This window comes from Callithrix jacchus, chromosome 5, assembly GCF_049354715.1.
Source record: "Callithrix jacchus isolate 240 chromosome 5, calJac240_pri, whole genome shotgun sequence".
Classification (NCBI taxonomy): domain Eukaryota; kingdom Metazoa; phylum Chordata; class Mammalia; order Primates; family Cebidae; genus Callithrix; species Callithrix jacchus.
The window spans coordinates 148,723,950-148,750,716 of NC_133506.1; the positions used below are offsets into that span (position 1 = coordinate 148,723,950).

General features: G+C 48.0%; 1 protein-coding gene across 6 annotated transcripts in view; it reads right to left on the bottom strand.

Moving 5' to 3' along the window:
• SLC7A1 (solute carrier family 7 member 1) overlaps window positions 1-26,767 on the bottom strand; it is an 85,082-nt gene that overhangs the window by 6,313 nt on the left and 52,002 nt on the right. For all 6 annotated transcript variants that reach the window (XM_035303363.3, XM_035303359.3, XM_035303361.3 and 3 more), the window contains 10 exons: window positions 20,000-20,383; window positions 17,023-17,181; window positions 14,698-14,872; window positions 7,980-8,101; window positions 7,110-7,332; window positions 6,157-6,296; window positions 3,379-3,481; window positions 1,511-1,728; window positions 1,080-1,246; window positions 370-478 (listed from right to left, as the gene is read on the bottom strand). In XM_035303363.3, the coding sequence (XP_035159254.1) occupies window positions 370-478; window positions 1,080-1,246; window positions 1,511-1,728; window positions 3,379-3,481; window positions 6,157-6,296; window positions 7,110-7,332; window positions 7,980-8,101; window positions 14,698-14,872; window positions 17,023-17,181; window positions 20,000-20,369 (1,786 nt within the window). In that variant the 5' untranslated portion in view covers window positions 20,370-20,383. The remainder of the gene's footprint in view (window positions 1-369; window positions 479-1,079; window positions 1,247-1,510; window positions 1,729-3,378; window positions 3,482-6,156; window positions 6,297-7,109; window positions 7,333-7,979; window positions 8,102-14,697; window positions 14,873-17,022; window positions 17,182-19,999; window positions 20,384-26,767) is intronic.

The window sequence follows — 26,767 nt, forward strand, 5'->3', positions numbered from 1 at the left end:
TGACAGCCACCCCTGCCTGGGCCTCGTGCCCATACCAATCTGGTGCTGGGCAGGCCAGGGGTCCAAAAGACACAGGCCAGACTTTCCTGTCTGGGGTGAAAATAACTGGTACCTTATCTCTAGCTGACTCCTCACCTTGTTCCTGTTAATATCAAGGTCTTACCCAACAGAATAAAAAGTTTGGGCAAGAGGCAATGGAAACAAAAAGTATCTAACAGGGAGGAGAGGACTCACAACCTACCAGGGATTCAGCATTATCTCTGAGAAAGCTGCTGACTGCATGTGTGTCATTGTGTTATAAATCCTGAAACAAGGGAGGCCCCCAAGAGAAGCCAGGATCGTGGACGTGCTGGCGGCAGCATCACATACCTATCAGCATCCACACGGCAAACCGGACCCAGGTGCCCTGGTCCAGCTGCATCATGAGATAGACGTTCACGAAGATGCTCAGGATGGGGAGCACTGGCAGGAAGGGAACCTGCAGAGACAGGAGGTGGCATCAATCCGCGGCAGTGGCGCCAGTTCCAACAGTTCAGTAACACTGTCTAGCAAAAGGCAGCACACCTGAGAGTGATGGGGACTGTCGGGTGAGCGTGGGGAAGAGAGGGTGCGTGCCCACCACCACACCCCAACACCCCCACTCCACACACAAACCCAAGGGTAAATCCTAGTAGGTGGGGATTTGGTTCTAAGCTCTGAGTGCCAAGTGAGCTCCATTCTGATTTTTCTCTCTTATGATTCTCCCACTAAAGAAAGGACCTAGAAGATGGACCTCCATTTTACCTCTAAGGTCTTTTTTATTATTTGTGTAATCTAAACATGTAGAAGCCTTGCCTGTCTCCAAGGCTTGGAAAAGTGCAATCAACCTGGGCAGGCATTTACAAGAAGCGGCCCACCACCGGAGAGCCAGGGGAGGAGGGTCCAGTCCTCTCGGTGCCTTCAGGGCCCCTGTCCCAGTGCCTGAACTAGCCGGCTAAAACCTTCGTCGGGCACCCGGGCCCAGCTGAGCCTGTGCAGAGCTGGGGTCTGTGTACCAGGGTTCCTTCCCTGCAACAGGCCCACTAGGCCAAGCTGCTCACCTTAAATGAGAGCTTGGTCTTGCTCTCGGGCTGCCTCCAGATGACGACCGTGACCACAGCACAGAGGAGGGCAGACCCTGCCAGCATGAAGACTGCCCACAGCGCCCCTTTGGTGAGAGCCTCCTTTCCAAGCACGGCCACAATGCAGAAGGTGATGATGAGAACAGCTAAGGGGGAAGAAGAGACAGAGCGAGCTGCAACTCAGCCATTTCTCAGTTTCCCACAAGCATGTGCTGCTCTCCCCAAAACTTGGGGAGAGAGAGGCTCCATTTCCGAAGGCATCAACAGCAGTTAGCACAGAGTAACTATGCCTCAGTCCAGGAGCAAGGCAGACGCTCGTCTTCTCTGGCACCCTCCCCCAACTCCAGCTCCACTGCCTAGAAACCACGCAATGCCAGCAAGCAAGGCCCCAGGGAAGGGCTAGCTCTTACCTATGAGGCTCGTTGAAATGTTCACGATTAGCCCAGAGACTTTGGAAGGCTCCACGTTTTTGGGTGAGAGTATGGTTTTCAAGGAGAACATCTCTGCCTCCGGTAAAAAACCCAACTGGGAATCACTGGTGCTAGTCAGCTCATTTTGGTCTGCATGATCTAACTCATCGGAAGTACTGGCCATCTGGTATACCAGGTTAGGTTGCTCTGGCTGATACCTGGGAAGAAATGTATTGTGTGACCAACCATTATCCACTTAGAGCAAAAGGGCAATGCACCAACCCACGTTCTGCAAAGTTAGTTTCTATAAAACTACAAAGTTAGCTGCCTGGGACATGAGGTATGAAATGGGAAGGAGATAGTCAGAGGCTGCACACTGCAGACGAAGAGGAGAGACTGGGAAGGTCACCTCCTGCTCTTGCTTCTGGAGAACACCCTCCGTGGTCTGTTTCCAGGCAACAGGAACTCCGCCATGAGCAACCCCGAGGAATACCCTGAGAGAAGTGGCAGTGGCCCTCAGATGCTAAAGATACTAGGCCACTTCCCACAAAACTACGTATAAGGAGCTAAAAAGAAGGACAGAAATAGAAAGCAGGAACACCAGGATCCTATTTGGCACCAAGAGCCAGAGGAATGTGGCTGCAGGCTGACGGATTTGAGAAATTCTGTTTGTGTGATTTAATTGGATCAATTTATTTTTAAAACTCCAAGCGTCCTGGAGTAAATCATTGTATGTGGCTGGTCGGAGGGCCGAGCCTGCAGCATGGTTTCCAAGACACGAGATACCTGCTAGTGAAGCATCCGTTCTGAATGAGGTTCCTTATCTTCCCACCCAAAACGAACAGAGTGCAAATCCTTTCCACCAGCTTTCAAAAACGGAGTGCTGTATGAATTATTTTGCATATGATCAATTCTAAGAGGGAGTATAAAGATATTAACCATTTTTGCACTGATTCCCTTGTGCAACACCACTCGGTCAATTAAGAAAGTGGGGGACCTCAGAGACTATTCTAGCATTGGGCTCCTTGGGAGGAATAAGGGGCCCCCAAGTCTCAAGGGAATAGTCTCAGAGCTGCTGCTAAGGCTCAGCCTGGGTTTTATGTACATCAGCTGCTGAGCAAGTTGGACATGCAATCAGTGGCCTTGCAGGTGGAGATCCCTGAAGAGAAACAAGGAGGCTCTTGAGGGGAGACCAGTACTGAGTGTCTCCGTGAGCACAGGCTCTCAGGATGAATGCCTCCAGGGCTGTGCTTTGGGGGTGTGTGGTGGGGCAGGTGGGAACACCAAGGCACCAAGCCCAGGCCCAGAGCAGCTTTACTGCAGCTGGAAGAGGCTTGCCTGGCCCCAACCGGGCTACAACAAGCCGACCTCGACAGTGACCCTGAACATCAACCTGGGTACCCATCCCACACAGTGGGATTCATTCGTCCAGCCACAGTGCAACAAAGTTGCAAAAGCATCACACAGACCTGGGTTTCACAGGCCTTGGGTTTTCCTAACTCCTACCAAGGCAGCCCTCAATCCTGTCTGTCTCAAGAATTGGAACCAAGTTGCAATCAGTCTTCAAAAATTCCGATCCCTGGATCCTGGTCTAATACTTGGGCTGAGAAGCTGTCTCTATCCACCCAACATCTAGCCAGAAAAATGAGGGCACATGATAGAGGAGGGTGAGGGGCACCCCAGCTTTTGCCAAGGACATCTTCCTAACTGGGCTGTCAGCCTAGGTCCTACCCTTTCCTTGGCAGCTCCCAGTGGAGCTATCAGCAACCTAAAAGTTTCATAATGTAAACTATAGCTGAACTGTGAAAAGGCTACCAGGTGCCTCCATTCTGCATTTCTGTCACAAAACCCCAAAAAGCCATACATACCGTAAGACCAACACACAGGCAGCCACCAACGAGTAAGCCAGGAGGGTGCCAATGGACATGAGGTCCACCAAGTCCTTCAGGTCAAAGAGGAAGGCCATCACAGCTGGGAAGAGACAGACACCAGAATCTGTGGATGGCCGTCTGGTTGCACTGACAAGCAGGACCACCACCAACCACCATCCAGGGCAGCAAAGGGGGCTGCTTTTACTCCCACCCCCTCCCCAGCCTTCCCATGGAAAGACACAGCTTAAAGGGAAGTCAAGCTCAGGATTAAATCACAGACAGTCCTCAACAGACGGTAATAATCGTTGACATTTGCACAGAGAATACTTTCATTCTTGTGATTTTTATGGAAACTCTGTAAGCCATTCCTACACTACAGATGGAGAAACTAACATTCACACAGGTTAGGAGACTTATCTAAGGTCATACAGCTCATAATCATAGGTATAAGGATGTGAACTAGGTTCTTGCGACTGAGTCCTATGTGTCTATCTTTAGACCATGCTGACTCACAGACTCATGTGCATCCATTTATCATCCATCCCATTGATCCATCCATTCTCTATTAAGCCGTTTATCTGCCCATCTTTCATTCATCCACTCACCATCCATCAATCCATCTCATCCATCTGCCCATCTTCCATCCATCTCATCCACCCATCCATCCATCCATCCCATCCCACCCCATCCACCCATCCATCCATTCAGCATCTATCCTTTCTACCCATCTTCCATCATCCAGCTCCAATCAAGATGTGCCCATCATTGGATTCTAGGTATTCGCCATTGAACAGAGCAGGCCCCAGTGCCCAGCCTTCCTGAGTGTACTCCCTCCCAAGACACAGGCATCAGTGTACAACAGTGGGCGGTAGAGAAGGGGAGGTTCTGGCGCTCTGGGGGCACTCATAGGGGGTCCTAACCCAGGAAGATGAGCAGGAAAGCAGAGTTCTTCACATGTGAAGTCACTTCACATGGAAGAAACCTGAAGAGTTGTTCTCAAACAATATAGGATCAGCCCATTCACCGTGTCCCTTGCCTTTAAAATGTAATTAAAACCTGCACCCTTATTTGAATATCTTTTGTGAGTTTGTGAGAGCATGCCTGTCTATTCATGTGGGTGTGTATGTCAAGTACTCGTTAAAAAACAGCTTGCCTAGATCTGCTTTGGGATATTTTCAAAACACATGGAATCAACACAAGCTAAAAAATAAACACAAAACCATTATTTCTCCACAAATATCTTTCAAGCCCCTCTAGATCACTGCAACTAAAACAAATTTAAATGGAGGATAAAACATAAAATTAAAGAGCAACGAGGGAGGACCTTCTGATAATCAGAACAGCACCCAACTGTGCATGCCACAAATGCCGACGTTCCTACCCACGGGGAACTTGACGCTAATTTCTTCCATGTGAGGTGATTTTACATAACCAAATACTTACTTCACACTGCTGTCAAATGAAAAGGGTAAGCCTGGATTTTGTGAATGGCACGTACTTTACAGTCACTTCAAAGAGCATGGTTTGATCTCCCTCTATCAGCATGGGAAGGAAATCAAGGCCAGCCTTTAATATGATCAAATTCCGGGCAAAGCCTGAAAAAACTGTTTTTTTTTTTTTTTTTTCCAGATCTTTAATCCTGTAAATACACTGGCCACATTCTGATGTATAGTGCCTTTCAATATGACCACCTTCAATATGGTAACTCTCGAGAGCATAGAATCACATATAAGATGTTTCAAAATTTAAAGATTGTTTTATTATATAATATTAATCCACAAAACTAAGCAGAGTTTGCTAAGGGAGTAGGTGGTAATAAAACTTAGCAAATAATTCATTCATGTAAGAAGGTAAGTGCCTTACCAATGGCTACTGGACAAGTCGCTGCAGTGGAAATTGTGACTGATACCACATGCCCTAATTTGCCAAAAAGACCGACTGCTCTACTCAGACCCTGGAAGGAGCTTGGCCACTTTGGCATAAAAACAATCCTAGAATCACAAGGCGGCTCCACCGTCCTGGGTGCACATCCTCATTTCACCTCCCTGGGCCTCCACCTCTACATCTGCCTTTCGGGGCTATGAAATGCAATTGCGAAAGGAGGAAACAAAACCACAGGTACAGTGTGCACGTGAGCTTCCTTTTGGGTGCTCCTTCCCTTCATCTAGGGCCCTGGAACACCCACACAGCTCAGAGAGTTCATCACCCCACTCATTTCATCCAACAAAATGCTGATCTGACAAGATGAAGCTCCACTGTGTCTGCTATTCCGTATCAACTGAGGGGCAGTAGCTTCATCAGCAACACCCTTGATACTCCCTCGGGAAGAGGCAGCACATTTTATAAAACACTGATCATAAGGGACACTTGTTTTCCAGAGAATTCATAACATGGATGCTGAATTTCCAGGTACCGGTGAAGTCTCCCTTGGCCTGTGTCATGCAGGAAGGTGTCAGCCTGACCTTGACAGGGAAACGTCAAGAAATTGGGGGGAAAAGGTTTTGAGGGAATACTGTGTGTTCTAAGATCTGCCCAATGAGATGAAAACCAGAGTGCAAACTCTTTGAAAATTCTATCCCATCCTCTGTCAAACTGCCTCTGACTTTTGTCAAAAGGTCAGTCAACTTTCAATGAACCAGGCTCCAAGTATAAAAACCAGGAGTTAAAAAGACCAGTTAAAATTACTCACAGACCAGAACAATGCAAGATGTCTCCATAGGGATCAATGACCCAATTGTGAAAATATTTCCATGTGAAATGAGTTCTAGTACTCACCAGCAATGGCACCCGAGGCTAACGTGGCGATTATTGGTGTTTTGGTCCTGTCATTGACCTTGGCCAAAAATTTAAATAGCAGTCCATCCTCAGCCATGGCATAGATAACCCGAGGCATAGGAAACATGGAACCTAGAAGACTAGATGGGGAGAGGCAAACCGCGTGAGCAACCCTGGCTCATAAGGGATAAAGGCACCACATCTGGCCATGCTAGGTTTACCGGGAAGGAGGAGTCTGAGCTCACCAAGAGCTGCCATCCCTCCATGCTGGGTGAGGCCTGTGGCTAAAAGACTTGGCATTTAAAAAATCAATCCCAGAAAGAGCACACACTGTGAGTATGGATTAAAGTAAAGAATAGGGAACATCTACCTCACATACACTAGCATGAGACCCAGTACAGTCTTTACGGATGCAAAACTGTATTTATTCCTGCAATTATTTCCAGCTGAATCAAACAGAAAATACAAGCATCACTGCATTCATGAGGATTTCCCTGTGGTAAATCAATATTTACCAAATAGCTCTGTTTACACAGGCTACAAGGAAATACCAGCGGCAAAAAATTTCTCATTAAAAGGCATTTATTCCCTTCTTCAAAGTAGCTTTTGCATTACAGTCAAACTGAGGGCCAAAATATGGTGTTCAAACAGGCGGCCTGGTCCAGGGGCCAGAGTCAGGGACAGAGAGCCAGTCTAAGCAGATGATGCTGAAAAGCCAGCCTCAGGTTCTTCAAATGAAAATCTCAGTAACACAAACACAAGTCCTGGGGTGATGAATACTGACAACAAGGGAAAAGCCACAGGATCAGGGCTGGGTTGGGTCCTGGCTCTATTTCAAGGGTAAAGAATGCTGGCAGCCGACGTGTCTCACATGGCTATACCTGGTCTGATACAGCCTAACCCCTGCTGGTGGTTCCACCCCCAGGAGCAGCCACCACAGAAAGGTGTCTCACCTGGCGGAGAGAGCGCAGAGGGAGCCCACAGCCACCGCGTACTTGGCGCCTTCCCAGCCCACATGCTTAAAGGCGTCAGGCAGGGGGCTGTTATTGTCCAGGCAGAAGTAGGGCATCATGAGTGTGAGGGCGGCCGACACCCCAAAGTAGGCGATAAAGCAGATCAGGAGGGATGCCACGATCCCCACGGGGATGGCCTTCTGTGGGTTCTTTACCTCTTCACCTAGAAGCACCAAGGGGTCAGTGGAGGAGGGCACACAAATAAGAGGCAGGACATCTGCCCACATGACACCCAAGGCTCTCAGTGCCAGGAACCTATGCAACACTGTGAGAAACCTCCCCCCCCAGCGCTCGGCCCTGTGGGCACTGGGGCCTGCGCTTCTGGGAGCGGAAGGGCGTTATGCTGAAAGACACATCAGACAGCCCATGGCCCCGCGACAGTGTTCTGAGCCTGAACGTGGTGGGGCAGCAAAGGAAGAGATTTGTTTCCTTTGGCAGAGAAAATCTGGGAGGTTCACTGAAGCCATTCAGACCACCAGGATGACAATGTTGTGAATGGCCTCATTCCTCTCGGAAGATGCTCAGATATGAAATCAGGCCACAGTCACATGGCTACAATCCCATTCTACCAGCAGAACCTCAGCCTCATTCGAGATGCAGCTTCCATCAGGCATTGACACTTGGGGATGTGATAATGGTTTGGGGGTGGGAGGGGTTGGCAGGAAGCTACAAATCTACACGTTGCCCATGTGTGAAAGAGTGGTGACCAGATCATGCCAGCAAAGAGGGAAATGGCAAGCCGTAAGCAACACTGGCCTGTTTGCCGGGGGTGCGGGAGGACCCAGGACCACGGTGGGCTGGCAGGCATACCTGTGGTGGCGATGCAGTCAAAGCCCACGAAGGCATAGAAGCAAGTTGCTGCCCCTGACAGGACACCAGAGAACCCGAAGGGCATGAATCCACCAACACCGGGCTTCCCTTCTTTTGTATCACTAGAAAAAAGGAAACGAACAAAGGTAACGACACGCGCTGCGCAGTCTGGCATCAGGAGCTGTGCTCACCTCCTGACAGGAGCAGAACCGGGTGGTTAGCCCTCCCTGAGTCCAGTCACGGCATGCCAACTCCGTGAACACAGGCCTCCCTGCTGTTCATGGCCCAGGGCCACAAGGGTACAGAGTATCGCCCTTTCCAGGAGCATTTTCTAAACAATACCTAGGGTGGGGAGAGGTGGGCACTGTGAGGCAGGGGTCCAACAGGAAATGGGGGAGAAACCAGCAGGTGGCCAGTCCCACATCTTCTCCCCAGGGCCCTTGGAGGAAGGCAGCAGAGCCACCAGCCAGTCCCACCCCGGGTCCCATATTTACCAGTAACTCAATCTCAAAAACAATTCCAGAGAAACTAAGGCTAAAATAGAAGCATACTTTGTCAGCAAAGGCATTCCTTAAGTGCCTGTATGCACAGGGTGGAGACCGGGGTCGTGCAGCTTTTGCCAGGTGTGTGGGGCCCAGGAACAGCCAGGCTCTGGCCCATGGGAGGGGCTCAGCGCACCTTTAGTAAACTGATGGACGCTACGGCAAGCACAGTTTCCAGGAGCCCAGAGGAAGCAGGCTGCGTAAACATTCAGAAAATGTCTGACACCCATGCCGAGACCCGATGCCCAGGTGCAGTGTGGCGCTATGGCCCCTCCCAGGGCCCCGTCTAAGGTCCTTCAAGCCCCTGTTCCCCTATGTACAAAGCCCTGGTCTGCCTGACCCCCCCACATGCTGTGTTCCGGGGGTGAACCGTACAGTCAGTGCAGGTAGCTTCCCTGGCCACCATCGCCCGGTTAGGAGGCACACAGGCCCTTCTAGTCACCAAGTCACCCTAAGCCTTCTGCATCCAGCCCTCTGCTGCCACCCGAAAAGCAACTGTACTCCTTGCAGTTCCAAAGGGCAGCCCCTACTCCCACCCCTGCATCTACACCTTTGCCAGCCACAGGGCTGCAGGCTTTCTGCCCTGTTCCGGGGTCCAAGAGGACACTTACCACCCACGTCTATCCCTCCCACTCAACTATACTGCCAGCCGCCCAGCTGCACAGGACAGCCTGTCCTAAACCTCGTCAGCACGAAGAGAGGAGCTCTACAGGATGCTCCCAATCCTATAAACACTGACGTTCCTCAGATTGGGTGGCAGCCCATTTGGTGAACTTTGCTTTCAGTAGGATTTACTGACTGGCTGATAGACAGACACACAGACGGGACGGACCCAGCTCCTTTCTAATGGGGATTAAGCCTTACTAATTCCTAGAGGATCATCACGTCTCGCAGTTATGGAAACTGCCGTGAAGACACTCGAAGTACATGCATGAACAAGCTCATTTAGATGTGGGGTTCACTGTGGTTCCATAACCAGTAATGAGAGGAAACCCCCAGAAATGTAAAAGTGATGGATGTAGGAAAAACAAAATTTTAGTTTGTTGTGTTAGAGTATGACTAAAACTAGCAACCCAAGTTCAAAACCAAGCGGCCCAGGACAAACAAGTGAGCAGGGCCATGGGACAGCAACGTGCTGGAGTGGAGCTGTGCACGCCTCATCCAAACCCGCTCGCCTCCCAGGCCAGAGGCCCTGCTGACTGACAGCTCCCACCCTCGAAAATGGCTGCTGTTATACAGCGGCCTATGCTTAAGACAAAACAGGTGACAACCAAATGGCTCAGGAGGGGGAGGATAAGACCACAGGAGGAGGGGAACTCAAGAGTCAAAATGTCTTCTGGGGCCCCACGTGGGCAGCCAGGGTGACTGGCAGGCAGTGAAAAGTCTCACTGCCTCACTCAGCTCCTATGGCATCGAGAGCTACCAACATGGCCGTGCATTAAAATAAATGCATGTCTACTTTGGGAGGCCGAGAGGGGAGGATCACCTGAGGCCATAAGTTAAGACCAGCCTGGGCAACACAGTGAGACCCCATCAGTACAAAAAAATTTTTTTCCAACTAGCTGGGTATGTTGGCATGTGACTATAGTCCCAGCTACTTGGGAAACTGAGGTGGGAAAATTGCTTGAGCCCAGGAGTTTGAAGTTGCAGTGAGTCAAGATTGTGCCACTGCACCCCAGCCTAAGCAACACAGCAAAATCTTGTCTGTAAAATAAATTTTAAAAATGAATGCTATCATGGATAGATGAGCTTTAGGCAGCCATGAGGCAGAGGCACCCAGAAAGGTCCTGAAACCCCCATTTCAGGGCAAACAGAAAGTGCAGGGAACTGTATACACAATTAAATCAGAAAGAGATGAACTCACAGAGAGGACTAAGAAGGGCTGGAATGTGTCTTCCTCATGCAGACAGGTAAAGCACACACAACGGTAAAAGCATGGAGAGAGGGAAGCAAGGGATATGGGTGAGCACAAAGAGAGGAGGCAAAACAAAAAGCATCCTTGCAGGAGAGACTGGATAACCCTCCAGCTGATGGAACAGGGTGAAGGCAAGTGCTGTGCCGCATCAACTCCAGAGCTGTGTGCAGCCGTGAGCATCTACAAACTGGCCCCGCTGACTGTGACCTGCCACACCTGCTCCTCATACTGCACCACTACAGCCGACCTCAGGAGGGCGCAGGTGCCAAAACCTGGGGCAACCGTAACAACGAACAAGGTTGTAGCTCATATAAAAATATCTGCAGGGTATTCTAGTAAGCAAGAATGCAAGGAGCAGAACAATGTATATGGAATGCCATGTTTTGTGTAACAGAAAAGGACTATACATGGTTGTATTTGCTTGTACTTACACAGAGAGAAACTGGAAGTCTACACACGCGCGAGCACGCACACACACACACACACACACACACACATACCTTAAAAAGTTTACCTGTGGGGTGGGAGATAAGGTGGATGAAGAAAGGGGCACACTGCAAATCTTTTTTTAAAGCATTATGATCTATGAACCATGTAGTATTTTACCTACTCAAAAAATCAAATTCAACCTTTAAGAAAAGTTTGGGTGTTACTGATGCCAGTGGCAGAGTATCAACACAAAATAACCACAGAACCCATTCTACAGAGGCCAACCAAAACATGTAGAAGCATTTCATAATGGTCTCTTTGTAGATAATCAATAATTAACCTGTTACATGCATGTGGTGGTTGTGTTCACTCATCTGGCAACTCACATGTTTAGGAGAGGGGCTACCAAGAGCCCTCACCCAGCAAATGTTACCCCGAGACAAAGTGAGCCTGAGTCCTGGTCTCAGCTCAGTGCTCCCTGCCCTGCAGCCTTTAACCAGCCCTTCTGTGTTCTACTCAGCTGGTCGCTCAGAAGCGGTGAAGACCTTGGCATAGAAAGGGGCCAGGCCCGAGGGTCTCCTACTGCATCTGCAGTGAACATCCTGCAGCAGGGCTCCGCTGCCCGCACTTACACCGGCCACCCTGACATCAACTGCTGGTTGTCCTCAGAAGCCACACTCTCCTGTTCTTCTACGCAGTAATGGAAGCCTTAAGTATTGTAGCTGGCCATACGAGCCTTAAGAATCAGGAGCCTAGAACTGTATGTTTCCCAGAGTTGCTAGCTACAAGGGGTAACCAGCTAGCTAAGTTCTGATGGAGGTTTGAGCAGACATGGTGTCTACATCTCCTGAGAAACAGCCCCCTGCTGTTCCCATGTCCATCCTGCTGGCTGCATGGGAGGAGCCTGGGGCCCTTGGCCTGGATTCCTGGCTGGGTGAAGTGAAATACTGGACTGACCACCCCCAGAGATAAGCAAACCCTTATCTCGTTGAAGCCAATGTTATTTTGGGGCTTCCATCCTAACTGGCAGACACCCATTCAACAAAGCTTTCTGAACAGGCTTCCATTGGGGGTTGATTCACTATTGCTACGTCCACAGAACACTGGATGGGAATGCCAGCAGCAGCATGAGTCAAAGGCATGAGGAGCCATCCAGACCACAAGGTAACACTCCTCTTCACAGACCAACAGACAGACCGAGCCAGCTCCCAGGGGCCTTCCCAGACGGCTAGGAGAGAGCATCCTGAAATCACAAGCCCACGTGGTCGCATGGCCTCCCATGCACGCTGAAGCTCCTGCATGTCATACAGATCGGCTGGGCAGTGCTCTACTATTTCAGAGGAACAAGCAATTTCATGCAAGACTACATGGCTGTGTTGTCAGAAACACAAAGCTGTGGCTGGGGAAAAAAAAGAAAGAAAGATGCTTCAGATATTTTAACAAAACAATAGAGCAGGCAGCGAGGCTTCAGTCCTGCAGAACCCCACCTCCTAACACGACCAATCCCCTGCCATCCCTGTGGGCGGGGGGCTGGGCCCTGGCAGTGAGGCCTCCAGATATAGCTGAGGGGGCCCCAACTGTGACCAGGGGCTAGGACAACAAATGCTGTTTGTCTGGGGGTCAGTACGGCTCATCACTACCAGGGCATCAGTGTGAGGATGACCCGTGAAAGTAAATACCATGGGCTGGCACAAACAAATCTCTTCATAAAAATAACAAAATTAAATCTCGATTGGCAACCAGCTAACAAGAGGTGCCCTTTATAGTTCATTCCTGACCTGAAAATAGCAACCGGTCAAATATGCTCTCAGAGTTTTCAAAGGCTACTATGTTACCTCAAAGCACAGCTGGAATTGGCTTTACTGTACCCTGAACTAATGGGCACCCACAAATTTGGCATAAACATGACTCTGGAAAGCTTGGGGTGACATATTAGAAGTCCTCCTTTCTCTGCTTTGGAGTTTAGGACAGCAAGGGTATTTTTATTAGAACTGCCGGCCGGGTGTGGTGGCTCATGCCTGTAATCCCAGCTACTCAGGAGGCTGAGGCAGAAGAATTGTCTGAACCCAGGAGGCGGAGGTTGCGGTGAGCCGAGATCGCGCCATTGCACTCCAGCCTGGGTAACAAAAGCGAAACTCCGTCTCAAAAAAAAAAAGAACTGCTAACCACACAATATTCGTGTTAGTGAAGTTCCACACACCAAATGCCATAGTTTCCTATCTCCATTCAAGCAGAAACGAGTCACACATCAATGGCTGCCTGCTGGTAACAACGCTGGAGGGCATGGCTGGGCACCTGGCCCTGAACCAGGGACCAACTGGGCATATGTGACTGCTACGATTCCCAATGATAGCGCTGCTCAGCCTCCCTTGCAGCTCAGTGTGGCCTCCAGTGGACTCCTGCCAATGGAACGTCTGTGTGCCATCAGAGTCTGCCCTGAGCAGTCCTGGGCACTCCTCCACACTCTCCCTTCCCTCCTGGGAGAGCTGGGCCACGCATGTGCTTACAGCCAGCTCTGACCAGGCAGACGAGGACAACGTCCTGGGGGAAGACGGGGCAAGACGGAAGCTGTCTGGGTCCCCAGAGGCCTGTGGAAGAGCTGGCCAGCCAACTTGGACTGCTCATTTCAGGACTGGAAACATCTCTTTAAAGCCACTCTATTAACCGGGTACGGTGGCTCACACCTGTAATCCCAGCACTTTGGGAGGCCAAGGCGGGTGGATCACCTGAGTTTGGGAGTTTGAGACCAGCATGACCAACATGGAGAAACCCCATCTCTACTAAAAATACAAAATTAGCCAGCAGTGGTGGTGCATGCCTATAATTTCAGCTACTTGGGAGGCTGAGGCAGGAGAATTGCTGGAGGCCAGGAGGTGGAGATTGTGGTGAGCTGAGAACACGCCATTGCACTCCAGCCTGGGCAACAAGACTGAAACTCCATCTCAAAAAAAGAAAAGAAAAGAAAGCCACCCCATTCTGCCGGGTGGAGGGGGGCGGGCGCCATGGGGAGGGTCTCTTTATCATAGCAGTTTCAACCTTCAGTCTTAATGAAGAATCTCACACAAAATTCAACTCCCCATTCTCCATCTTGGGACCTAAAGTATTACCTGAAGATCTGACAGAAGATTTAGAAAGATATATTATGACTGTTTGGCTTTGTTTCCTAGGTAATCTGAGCTTGTCAGTGGGGGCTGGGTGAGAGGCCTGAGATGGCACAGTGGGGAGCTGTCACCTCCAGCTCCGGGTGTCCACGTCAGAGGCATTGAGGGTGAAGGGGCCACTGTCGTCAGGGCTGGAGCAGCACAAGTCAGATGTCGGAAAAGAGATGGTTGTGCTCACATTCTGACACTTCGGTAATTCTGAAAACCTTCAAAAAAAAGTTCCACATATTCCTCTTCCATCTACGTTATAAACAATAGGAAGGTATGTAAAGGTAAAGGTAGGTCACCATGGCACTGCAGAGAAAAATCCTTTCTGAATATGGAATTCAAAACTTGGCCATCAAACAGAATCTGGGGAAAGAGGGATCATTTAATGAGGTCTGACAAGAATCCTGAAATATACACAATTTGGAATTAGGGGGATGATCTTATTTTCCTCCATCTTCCTTGTCATAAAATAGTCTTTCCATTTCAGGGGAATAAACCTACACACAAACTTGAAACATACAAAATACACTCAGCTACTTTGCTGCAAAAGAAAAAAAATTAACAAAATATACTCAAATAATGTTTTTTTAAAGGCACACACCTTCCTGGCCAGTTACATCCCCCAATACATGTCTGCGTCACTAAATATCAAATAAGAAAAATGGTCAGAAGCAGCAACTCACTTGTTCAAACAGAGACGGCCTGAAGTGTTCCCAAAATTCTCCTCCGTGAGCTGCCAGTTTTTAAGCGATCCTTTCACAAATCCCGACACCATTATGAAGCCCAGGACCAGGACGTTGACACAAGTGAATATTTTGTTGACCATGGCTGACTCCTTCACACCAAGAGTTAAAAGTCCTGAAAAAACGGATAACAGAAAACCCTGTCGGAGTGTTAACCATGAACTAGGAGGTCCTTCCTGGATAGAGAGGAGAAGGTGACTGAAAAAGAATCCAAGTGCATCGAGCCTCTGCAGACCTCTGTGAGCTTCTGGGAATGGGGCGGATTAATGATCTTTCTAGGGGCAAAGAACAGGGGTCTCAATCACTGAGGTTGTGGGGTACTTCCCAGGCTTTCCTAGGTGGCCTTGGGAACTGAGACACCCACCTAAGAGGCCTCAGAGGACTGCAGAGATCTGGAGCATGAGCACCTCTTATAGGGAGTAGAAGGCCTGGACCCACACACCAAGCTGCTCCCTCTCACTAAAAAGATGCGCTGCTGGGAAGCAACCTCCAGGAACAAATCCAGGAGGAAACACTTTGCTCAGTTTCCTGGGAGAATGGGCATTCTGCAGATGAGGAAATTGCTTTGGTTGACTTTGGGTTGTTAGTGGTATCGACAATAACAGCTAGCTGAGGTTCTGGAACCACTAACATACATGGTTCTTCATTGGACTCAGTGCATATAAAATAACATCTGAGCTAGACTAGCTCTAGCTTGCAAACTCACTTTTTTTTTTTTTTTTTTTTTTAAGAAAAGTAAGTAATAAAGATGCCCTGGAACCTCTGGCAGCGCTGCCTTTGAGGTGTATGCCCCAGTACCACCTTATGGTCAAGAGGTCATTCATAGCTGAAAGAGGTAGTTCCACAGCTGAACTCTCTGCTGGTCAAGAAAAGTGGCACAGAAGGGGCCGGTACCACTCAAACACAGCCAGAATTTGAGACCACTGCCCTACTATGGACGCCTCTCATAGTTTTAAAATAAAAACTGGCTGAGTATGGTGGCTCATACCTCTAATCCCAACACTTTGAGAGGCTGAGGCAGGCAGATCATTTGAGGTCAGGAGTTCAAGACCAGCCTGGCCTACATGGTGAAACCTTATCTCTACTAAAAATATAAAAAATTAACTGGGTGTGGTGGTATGTGCCTGCTACTTGGGAGACTGAGGCATGAAAATCGCTTGAACCCAGGAGGCAGAGGTTGCAGTGAGCTGAGATCATGCTACTGCACTCCAGCCTGGGCGACAGAACAAGACTCTGTCTCAAAATAAAATAAAATATATAATAAAATAAAATAAAAACTGCTGTACCTATGAGATTGAATTCTAAAGTACAAATGTAGAAGAGAATTGTGTAATTAATCACAGGGAGAACACCTTGACACGCACCAATATATTTTTTTCTTTAGTGTCCCTCCCTCTCAGGTTTATTAAAATGAAACCTTACTAGTGCAGACTTACTTTCTGATGCATGATTCTGCCAGCTGGACTCGAAATACTGCTGAGACCAGCCTGAGTGAAGTTATTTCAGTTACGTGGTGTGTAAAATATGGCATGTCGTTTTTAAAACTCATCCAAGATTTTCTAATCCCAAATGAGAATTTATCTGCATTTCAGCTTCATGTTTATGGAGTCCCACAGAGCAAAACTCGCATCCCACTGGCCAAGTCACGCACAAATGTCACTAGCAAGAAGGAGCCATGGGCTGTGTTCGGGCAGTCTCTGGGATTTTTCAAATTCTGTAACTACAACTCTATCGTGAAACTTATGTATTCAAAGGGTGTTTTGATGGTTGTTAGGTGTAAAACCATCCAAGTCGTCTTCAGACACCCCAGGCACACATTCGTGTTCCAGACGGGGCTCATTCCTCCACATTTTCCTGGCGGATGAATGACAGCTTTGCTTTCCAAATGGTCATCCACTGAGTCAAAAGAATTTGTATTCCCAGGATACTCACATAAAAAGCCTGCAGTGCTGACAAAATCTTATTCCACAAACGGCTAAACACCTAAGATTCTCTTTTAATGAGATGGCACATAACTCAACAGCTATGAAGCAGTATTCTCTGCTAAATTCATAGTAGATTCATATAGATTCAGCCCTATATGAATCTATAAGAAGCCATGAAGACAGGGACACATAAAGATGCCTGTATGAAGCACAAAAACAAAACAAAGAGAGATGGGGGTTATGGTTAAAGAGACGAGAAAACAAAGGAGCTTAACGGGAGCCTCTCACCGAACCTTTGCCCAACACTCTGACCTCATCTCTTTTTCAGTGTGGTCTTTACCTGTCAAGATAAGAATTATGATCACGGCGAATATGTCGGGGTTTTCGGCCAGCACGCCGGGGACGTTCAGAGCCATGTGTGTCCGCGAGAACTCCCCGATGGGTCTGCCGATCAGCTCATCGAAGGTGGCGCTCCAGGCCCTCGCTACGCTTGAAGTACCTGCCACAAAGCACACACAGCAGAGGGGATGGGAGGACAATGGTTAGGAAGGTATTTGTAGCGGAGCTCCTACAGCATCCTTGCAGGAGTCACAGGCGGCGCACCGGAACCTGGCGGCAGCAGCCAGACCACAGTGCACGCTGAGCCAGAAGTGATGGGTAACTAGTACTAAGTGCGAGAAGGCTTCTAGGGCCTACAGAGGAATGCATTTCACATCCTACTTAATATGCACAGGTGTCTATCAAATATATATATCTGAATAAAAAGTTTGCAAAACGAGCGTTGCCCTTACCATCTGAGAGGCACTCTGATAGTATTTAATGCTACTTATTTTCATCTAAAAAAGTAAATACTGATGACAACACATGAAAAATTGATTTCATAATGCACTCCTGGGGTGCAACTGGCAGTCTGGGCAAACGTTGCTTAGGAAGCCCGTTTTCTAGGAACCCCTCGATAGCAGAGGTGATGGTACCTGCACCCCCAAAACATTGTTCTCCCAGCAAGAAGAGGTCCTTGACCTCTAGAGGTCCTTGAAGGGGCTGAACCCCATCTCAGGGACAAAGCCACTTGCTCACCTCAGAGCAGGCATCAGCCACCTCTGCCACTTTGTGCATGAACCTGACTTGGAGGCCACGGCGTCCCCAGAGTGCAGGACCACAGTCAGAGCCCAGCCCTCCTAATTCTCCCCTCAGCCTATACCCTCCAGCACTGAAGAACACCAACAGGGCAGCACCTGAAATGCCAAAAAGAGGTGGCTGCTCTCTTTCACTCTCTTTAATTATGATGATAGTCAAGAGTGTGCTTCCAATGGTGTTTCTCAGGAAATGGCACTAAAATTCCAGTATATGCATAGAGCACTTTCCTTTATTTTCAAAGGGGGCCCTGTTGGTGACCATGGTCCTAATTACCCACAGCATTTTGTCAGACTGATCTGCAGAGATTCAATTTCACTATTTGGTCTTATGATAAGTATCTTTGCAACAATCAGAAGTTTAACCACAGTTTTTTCTCCTGAGCAGCCAGTCTAATATGAATTCTATAAAAATGGTCTCACCATCTCCCTGTCACCCCCAGAGCGGCTGGCTCACGGCAAATCTGGCACCCAAACCCTGTCCTGCAGGATGAGAGGGGCTACCCAGCCTTTCTTCCCAGCCTACTCCCTTCCAATTTCTAAATCATGCCTTTAACAACAACAACAACAAAAATGATTGCTGGAAAAACTGCCCTTCCCATCAGCTAAGGCTGCAAAGAAATTTTCAGAATGCATGCAAATGGCCTCACACAAGCCAATGGCACTCTGACAGAGCCTTTCATTTGCTGGTCTAGATGCTGCAAGCACTTCATGCTCAATGTGTATTTTATGCTCAGGTCTGGAAACATGACGGTCCATTTGTAATAGCTACATTCCCACTGAGAGACTTCAGCTTGTGAGAACCATGTGTGGTTGTAAGTTTTGATGTGGCACTGAAAGAAAACATTATGAATTTTATTTTAGAATTCAGAAGAGTAAGGTATGTTGGCTCTCGGCAGATACTGCAGCTGCTGGAAAGAAAGAAAAGGTGCTGCTCAGAGAGCGTGAGTGCGTGCCCTCCGCCACTGTCCTGATGAAGGGGCAGTGGTGCCCCCCCACGCAGAGATAGGGCTGTAGGGAGCCCAGGGCAGTGAGGGTCCCGGCAGGCGGCATGCATGGCAGGGAGGGTGGGGTAGGGCCCAGCAGGAGCTGATACAGAAGCAAGGCGGGACCTACATGGTTCAACTTACCAAGTCTTACTATTTTTCACTGTTACCAAAAAGTTTGAGCAAAAAAATAAATGGCATGTCGAGTGGCCATTGGTACCCTTTGCTGCTTCTGAGACTTAGGTGTTTGTTTCTTTTAAGTGGATGTGTTCAATTTTAGTTGTAATCAAAATACAAAAAAAAAAAAAAAAAAGGCATAAAGAGAAGCAAAGCATGTTTACCTGACAAACTGGAAAGATTTTCTGTCTGCTTCTTTATTTGCTGGGTGGTTGTGTTACAGGCCGAAGCCCCGTGCCCACACTGCAGGGAAAGGGGCCCTGGCCACGTGAGGATCACAGCCAGCAAAGGCCTTCAACACATGCACACTCACCGAGAGCCACTCTGCTCCTTAGACAGTTTTAAGGAAAAAAATCATGGCTAAGCCCCAAGACATAAAGTAATTAACTGTGTATAACATCAGCAACAATGTCATGGAAACAATCTGAAAGTCCCATAAAGATAGCCTACACATTACGCTGTGTGTATAAATCTACATGGTAGGCAAGTATTACTATGGCAAAACAGCTAACGATATGAGAAATGTTTCCTATACATTGTTTTATAAAGAGATAGACTGTACAAAAATACACATTTAAGTTCACAAAAAATGTTAATAATAGTTATATCGGTAGACAGTAAACTTCTGAACAGAGACTGTCTTATGCATGGGATTCCCTAGTATCTAGCACAATGCCCGGCACAGAGCTGGTACTCAATAAACATTTATTAAAAGAAAGACTGAAGGAAGGAAGGAATAAGGGAATTGGTTTCTCCAGGTTGTCAGGCAGGGTATTTCTACCTTCTTCTTTGTGCTTTTATTTCCCCAATTTTTCTCTATCAGTGATGCATTTACTCTAGTAATCAAAAAACATACTAAAAGAAACTAAATACTTTTAAATGATTCAGAAACATCCCATTAACTCTGTGACTCTCACGTTAACAAGAATGACTTCCCCATGGGGCATCTGCCCACACTCTGGAGCTGGGAACCAACAGAAAAGTGGCAGAGAGCACAAGCTCCAGGCTCCCTGGGACCTACCGATGATGTAGGAGAGGATTAAGTTCCAGCCAGTGATAAAGGCCCAGAACTCCCCAACGGTGACGTAGCTGTAGAGGTAAGCTGAGCCTGTCTTGGGGACCCGAGCACCAAACTCCCCGTAGCACAGGCCGGCCAGCACCGAGGCCAGTGCAGCGATCAGGAAGGAGATGACAATGGCAGGACCCGCATTCTCACGGGCCACCGCTCCAGCCAGGACGTAGACGCCAGCACCCAGCGTGCTGCCCACCCCAAGGGCCACCAGGTCAAAAGTGTTCAAGCAACGAGAGAGCCGTGTCTCCTCCCGGCTGCAGTCCACCACCTTCCGTCGCAGCATCTGCTGGCCAATGTTGAGCAGCCCTTTGCACCCCATGTTGCTGTTCAGATCTGTTGAAAAAGAACAAAGACGTTTCCTGACTGCTCTTCATTTCACCCATTACTCTCATCTCATCACATTATTGAAGCACACACAGTGATCAGGTCCTTCATAATCATTTCCTGCTAAAATGATTTCATTCGCAGAATCCCACCATCGATTGTCAGAAGCACGCAGACTTCTCCAGTCTCACCGGCCTATACAGAGTTATCTCAGCAGGCCAATAGATGCAGCTGACTTCACTTTGTGGTCTCTGAGCTTCCGCATTTATTTCAGCTCCTCTTAATGGAGACTCTTCCGTGGGTGAAAATGATGTGTAGAGGAAACATGCATTAATGACATTGTTCCTACACTCAGTCATCAGGCGATACCCCAGGAAAAACAAGGTGGTATTTCAAGTATGCTATAATAGAAGGCAAATCAAACCATATCTTAATTTCATTATTAAATTATTAAAACTCACAGGCCCTGAATAGCAATAACAATGCTTTTTTTTGTTTCTTTTTGGTACATTTTTCTAGGATCCCCTGAGGGTAAGGAGCATGTTGCCTCCACTTTTAAGGTAACAAAGAGATAGGTCTAAGCAGAAAACCATTGAGTTATTACAAGTGAGGGCTTTTCATCACCGTTACTCCTCCAGGGAACACTTTTCCTCTGGGCTGGAATGTCAGCCCAATGTGCTCTATGGTACATGAAAGATATGCATGTCTGATATGCTCCTGAGCACTTGTCACAAGAGGACACGTATTCATTCATCCCCACTGTCACATGGAGCATGTCCCATGAGGGTCCACGACATCTTATGTCTTGTGGGATGGCTCCAAGATTGCTTTCCTCCCACCTACAGGCCCACCTTGCCTGGCCAGATGCAATAGGTGAGCCCTCGGCAAGGATAGACCAGCATCCACCCTCAAAAAGGGGGAGCTCTGCTCCCCACGCCTGAAGGGGAGAGACTTCCTTCCACAGAGTCCAGGATGGAAGGGTGGGGGTGGGAGGATATATAAACTCTTCAGTGGGGAAACTGGAGAACCAACACCTGCGGCAGGTGACTGAGGCCAATAGCAGTGACAGACAGGTGGGCATGTGATGTGACGGGCACTTCACCTCCATGGTCTTTCCCCCAAAACGCACGGCCCCAGGCTAACCATGGGAAAATCATCAGGCACATCCCATTCTACAAAATACCTGACTGGTTCCGTCACAGTCCTTAAAAACTAGGAAAGTCTGAGAAATATCAGATCCTAGAGGAGCTAAGGAGATGTGAGGAGTAAATGCAATGCGGGGTCCTGAATCAAATATGGATGACAGTTAGTAATAGCACATCGACACTGATTATAACCAACGTACCCACCAAAGTAAGATACATGTTACTAACGGGAAATGGTGAGGGGCACAACCAAGCTCTGTACTCTTCACAATTCTTCTGTAAATCTAACACTATCCTAAAACAGAGTTTATTTTAAAAATCTAAAAACAGCAGCGTGTGCACAGATAAGCTATCATCGTGACTTTTGACTACTAAGGTACACAGAAAAAGTCACCATTTATTCATGTTGATCATCCATTGCTATTTATTGACCTAACTTAGCTGCAATTAAGTCACTTGAGATGGCAAGTCTAGGAAAATCCGAGCCTAGACACCTGAACGCTTCCCTGCCTGCCCACCCCTTTGCACCCTCAGCTGCTGGGCGGGTGCAATGCAGCAGGGCCTCCCCGGGCTGAGGCTCAGGGCCCCTGGGCAACGGCCACATCACTGACCAGCTCCAGGTCGTGCAGCAACTGAGGGTGGTGCCTGCTCTGTTTTATCTGACGGGCCAAGGGAAGAGGATAATCTCAAGACTCAACATTTTGAGCTAGAATGGGGAATAAAAATCATCTGATCCTATCCCTTTGTTTCATAGATGGGGAAAACAGCTCAGAGAGCCAAGTGTCAAACAGGGTCATGGGCTCTGCAGGCGCAGTCCTCCTATGGGGTTCCGGTGGCATCACAGGTAGGAAGGAAATGATATCATGGTGGAGCAGGTGGGGCAAAAGTAGGGAGGAAATGAGGGAGCACTGCTTGTGGAACAGTGGTGGAGGAGGAACATCAGATCCCAGAGTTGGAGAAGAGCAGGAAAGGGCCTCTGGGGCTGACAAGAGAAGGGCAAGCAGAGAGACGAACGGCTTCCCAGGTTCTTTTCAGCAACGCACGGCACTGCTTCTGCAAGCTCTCGTGCCAGAGCAGTTCTGAGGTGTCTCAGCAAGGCAGGGATCATCGGGGCTGCCCGGGCAGTTACCAGAGAGCCTCCAAGTGGCACTGGGGAGCAGGAACCAAGGACCTGGCGCTGCTGGGACCCCAAGGTCTGCAGAAGGCTCCAATGCTCTACAGTCTTCTCAGGGTGATTTCTCCTGGAAATGCCTTTTTCTTTTCTTCCTTTTGGGGTGTTAACCAGATTTATTCAAGTCAAATTGTAAATCACAACAAAGAATTTAGTAGACAATTGCTTGGATAGTTAAGTTGAAAGGGAAAATGCAACATTTCAAGATAGGCCTTGGCTGAAAAGCCTGTGCGGGAAGATGAGCAAAAAGTGCTGCAAAGTCACTTTTCAATATCCCGTTTGGCAGGGAGGGAAGTATTTTAAGTAGACGGAGGCTTGAAGAGAAACAGGGTGTGAAAGCCTCTTATGACTTGCACTGTTTGGGATCTGGCTGGGAAATGCGGCTGAGGGATGCACCGACCGCACCTGCCTGCCCCCATCCTCTCCCAGATGTCGCTTCTGCTCAAAAATAAGCAGATTTCCTCCGTAAAGCACTAAACGCCAAGCGCAAGGCAAAGACAATGCTGCTCCACAGTATGTTCTTTCCTAGGCTTCACAGGGTCACATAACCTAAACGCCCAGAAAGTGAGACGGGTCGCCCGCCTTTTTCTGTCCTGGGCTCTCCAGGAGGGCTGTTTCCTGGTCTGCACTCCTTTCTCAAAAATGTGCTGTTGTCCTAGGCAGAACCAAAGCCGCAAGAGGAGCCACGTGGATTCTCGGCAAGGAGCACACCAGGGCCCAGACAAACTCCGGTAACAGTTTTGGGCCTCTGTGGAACAGAAGGTGAATGTGAGCCTGCTGATCACATAAGAGGACACATGATACCCGTGGATGTGCATAGATGCAAAGCCCATGTGCACACCTGCACCTGTGTCACCACTGGCAGAGATAACTGCTGCCAGGTGAAAACCCACTCAAACAACCAAGCACCTTATGCTGGAGGGACCTCTGCACCCCTTTCAAAATGAAGGGGCAGGTCATCAAATTATCGTAAGCTTAGAGACAGATAACAGTTTTCCAACATGATGTGAAAAGGGGTTTTCTGGTGAGACAACTGTGCAGAGGTGCAGCTCATTTCCCCTGAATAGGTATGCAGTGGCCTGCTTTCTTCTTGGCCCGTTTCTCCCCTACCAAGCCCAGGGAAGTGCTGGAGGGAAGTGCTTATGTCTCAGTGGGGTGGAATGGACACAGCTGGACCCCTACAGGAGATTACTTTTTACCTTGGTTACTTCTTAAGTATTGCTTGCTATCTAGGGAAAGGGAAAACTCAATTCCTTTGGAAGATGCTGGAACAAAAATGCAGCCAACTGCTGCTGAGAAGCCCATCGCCGATAATCTGGAGAACATAAATGTCTCAGGTTAGGTGTTGATTTCTACTTCCCAGGGTAGGAGAAAACGAGACATTACTATTGTCCTGGGTTTATTTTAAGAAATAGCCTGTCTCCTTGGAAGCCAAGCAAAAGCCTGTGCTCCAAGTGGTTTTATCTGTCAGCATTTTCTACACATTATACCGGCGCTTACATTCAGGCCAGGACTCCAGAGCTGGTTGTTCCACCAACAGCGAGGCTGCACGAAGCTACTCTGCACAAAATGAGTCTGACCATTCCAACCCCCGCAAGCAGTCTGGTTGCTAGAGACTTCCTGCTGTTGGGGTTTACACAGAAAGTTGCCAGAATACTTTGAGAGCATGATCTGGAAATTAGGTGGGGAGGAATTTATATCACAGTCAATGCCTCCTTTTGAGGGTGTGATGGAAATGTTGCAACCCCAAGAGTGTTGGATCTATCTTACTCCCAGTCATTTATTATCAAAGAACGTTTAGAAAAGCAAGTTTCCCACAAGAATTCTAAATCTGCATTCTATTCTAGTAACCACTATGTAACACCAGGAGTAAAATGACCCATTGGGTCAGAATTCGAGATAAAGACTCACTTATGCCCTATTTTAAAGATTTCTGATGTAAGTGAGTGGGGTTGAGTGGTGTGATGTTTTCACCCTTGAATTTAATGGATCATTCCACCACTGATACATTCCAGCTTCATGGCTTCCTTGAGGAACGGGAAGAGTCAAAAGCAAGAGGGAAAACTCAATTCCTTTGGAAGACACTGGAACAAAAATGCAGCCAACTGCTGCTGAGAAGCCCAGCGCTGATGATCTGGAGAACATAAATATCTCATGCCCTTCTTGAAAGAAATGCCCTTCTTTCAAGAAAATCTTTGTCTTGGTAAAAAAACCAATGCTTTTAGCTTGCCCTTTCAGTGGCCTTGAGAATGGCCTGGGCCCAAGTTGACCCCTTTCACCAGGCACCTGGCGGGAGCCATCCAGAGGAAAATCTTTCACCCTCACAGGAAAAAGACTGTGGTCTACATTTGTACCAGGCTAAGGAATCTCTGTCTTTGCTGGGGTGGTAGCACTATTATAGGATATGATTGATGAATGGGCATAGTCCAATGGCATCTTTTCCGTTTTCCTGAACAAGAGCGGCTGGCCAACCTCACGGCTGGCATGTGGGCAGCTGCCCAGCAGTCCCAGAGTGCTCCAGACCAAGTGTGCACAGAGAGGGCAGGGCTCACACAGCTAAGTGAGCTGCAGCCACAGATGGGGGAAGGGGATCCTGGCCAGGGTGGGAGAGGACGTGGAGTCTCGATGACGAAGGCAAAACCTGTGCTGAAGGAAGTGACCTCAAAGCAGGATCCACTTCCCCGCAGATGTTAGGAGGCCCAGGTGCAAGAACTTAAAATTTTAAAAAACAAGTCAGATCAGATGGGACTGGCTGACACGAAGGATGGCGACCGAAGGAGGTAGGCATGGCGTTATAAAAAAAAAGTATGAAAGTGACAGAACTGAACACGGTCTTGAGAAGGAACAATGGAGGTCCCTTAACAGGCAAAAAGACTCCAAACAGAAAAGGAAAGTTAACAGTGGTCAGTGCCTAAGGCCATCAATGGACAGGTCATAACTGACCGAACATGGACTCATGAAGCTCCTGGGTGAACTGAGCCTGGCAAAAAGGTAGATCGGTCTTTCTCCTGTCATCAGAAGCCACTGCCAATTCGGGCATGAGGGGCAGGGAGCAGATAGGAGGATAGATCTTAACAGGTTTAGTACATATCAAAGGGAAAACCCTAATTCATAAAAATTCAATTCACATACAATGCATAGAAGACTGACAAATAGAGAATAGCATTACTGGGAAAATCATGAGTAACCTGCTCACAAACATTGAATACAATTTAAAATTATTCTGGATGTAAACATGATGTCATTCAGGGAAGCAGGAAAAAAATGGGAAAACCCCGTCTTGTCCAAGAGTAGGAAAAGTTATGGATAACTTGTAATAAAATATGACTAAATAATGTAGCCATTAAAAACATCTTTCTAGACTGTATGGACAATGAAGAAATGTTCATGATAGGTTTACAGAAAAATACTACAAAAGTATAAATTTTTGGATAAACAAAATACATATGTATTCTTTAAATGCCAGATAAAAGTATATCAAAATATTAATAGCAGTAACTTTATTATTCACTATCATAATACTTCTCAAAATTCTCTTTTAAAATTCTATTTTATTTTAATCATCAAGAAAAAAACACATACAATCATACAATCTTTCCAAAGTCATTCTGCATTGCAGAAGGCATGTTCACCTACAGGGAGTATAGGCAGAGAATACCTTTCACTGTGCAAAGTGTCACTAAAGACTACATGAGCTCTGCATGGTGGCTCATGCCTGTAATCACAGCACTTTGGGAGGCCAAGGTGGGTCACTTGAGGTCAGGAGTTTGAGACCAGCCTGGCCAACATGGTGAAACCCCATCTCTACTAAAAATACAAAAATTAGCTGGGTGTGGTAGCAGGCGCTTGAAATCTCAGCTACCCAGGAGGCTGAGGCAGGAGAATCGCTTGAACCTGGATGGCGGAGGTTGCAGTGAGCTGAGATTGTGCCATTGTGCCTGGGTGACAAGAGTGAATCTGTCTCAAAAAAAAAAAGAAAAGAAAAAAGACTACATGAGTTCATTCCCAACCAGATTGGGCCACAAGGCAAGACCTCAACTCTACAAAAAATTTAAAAGTAGTTGGGCACTGTGGCAT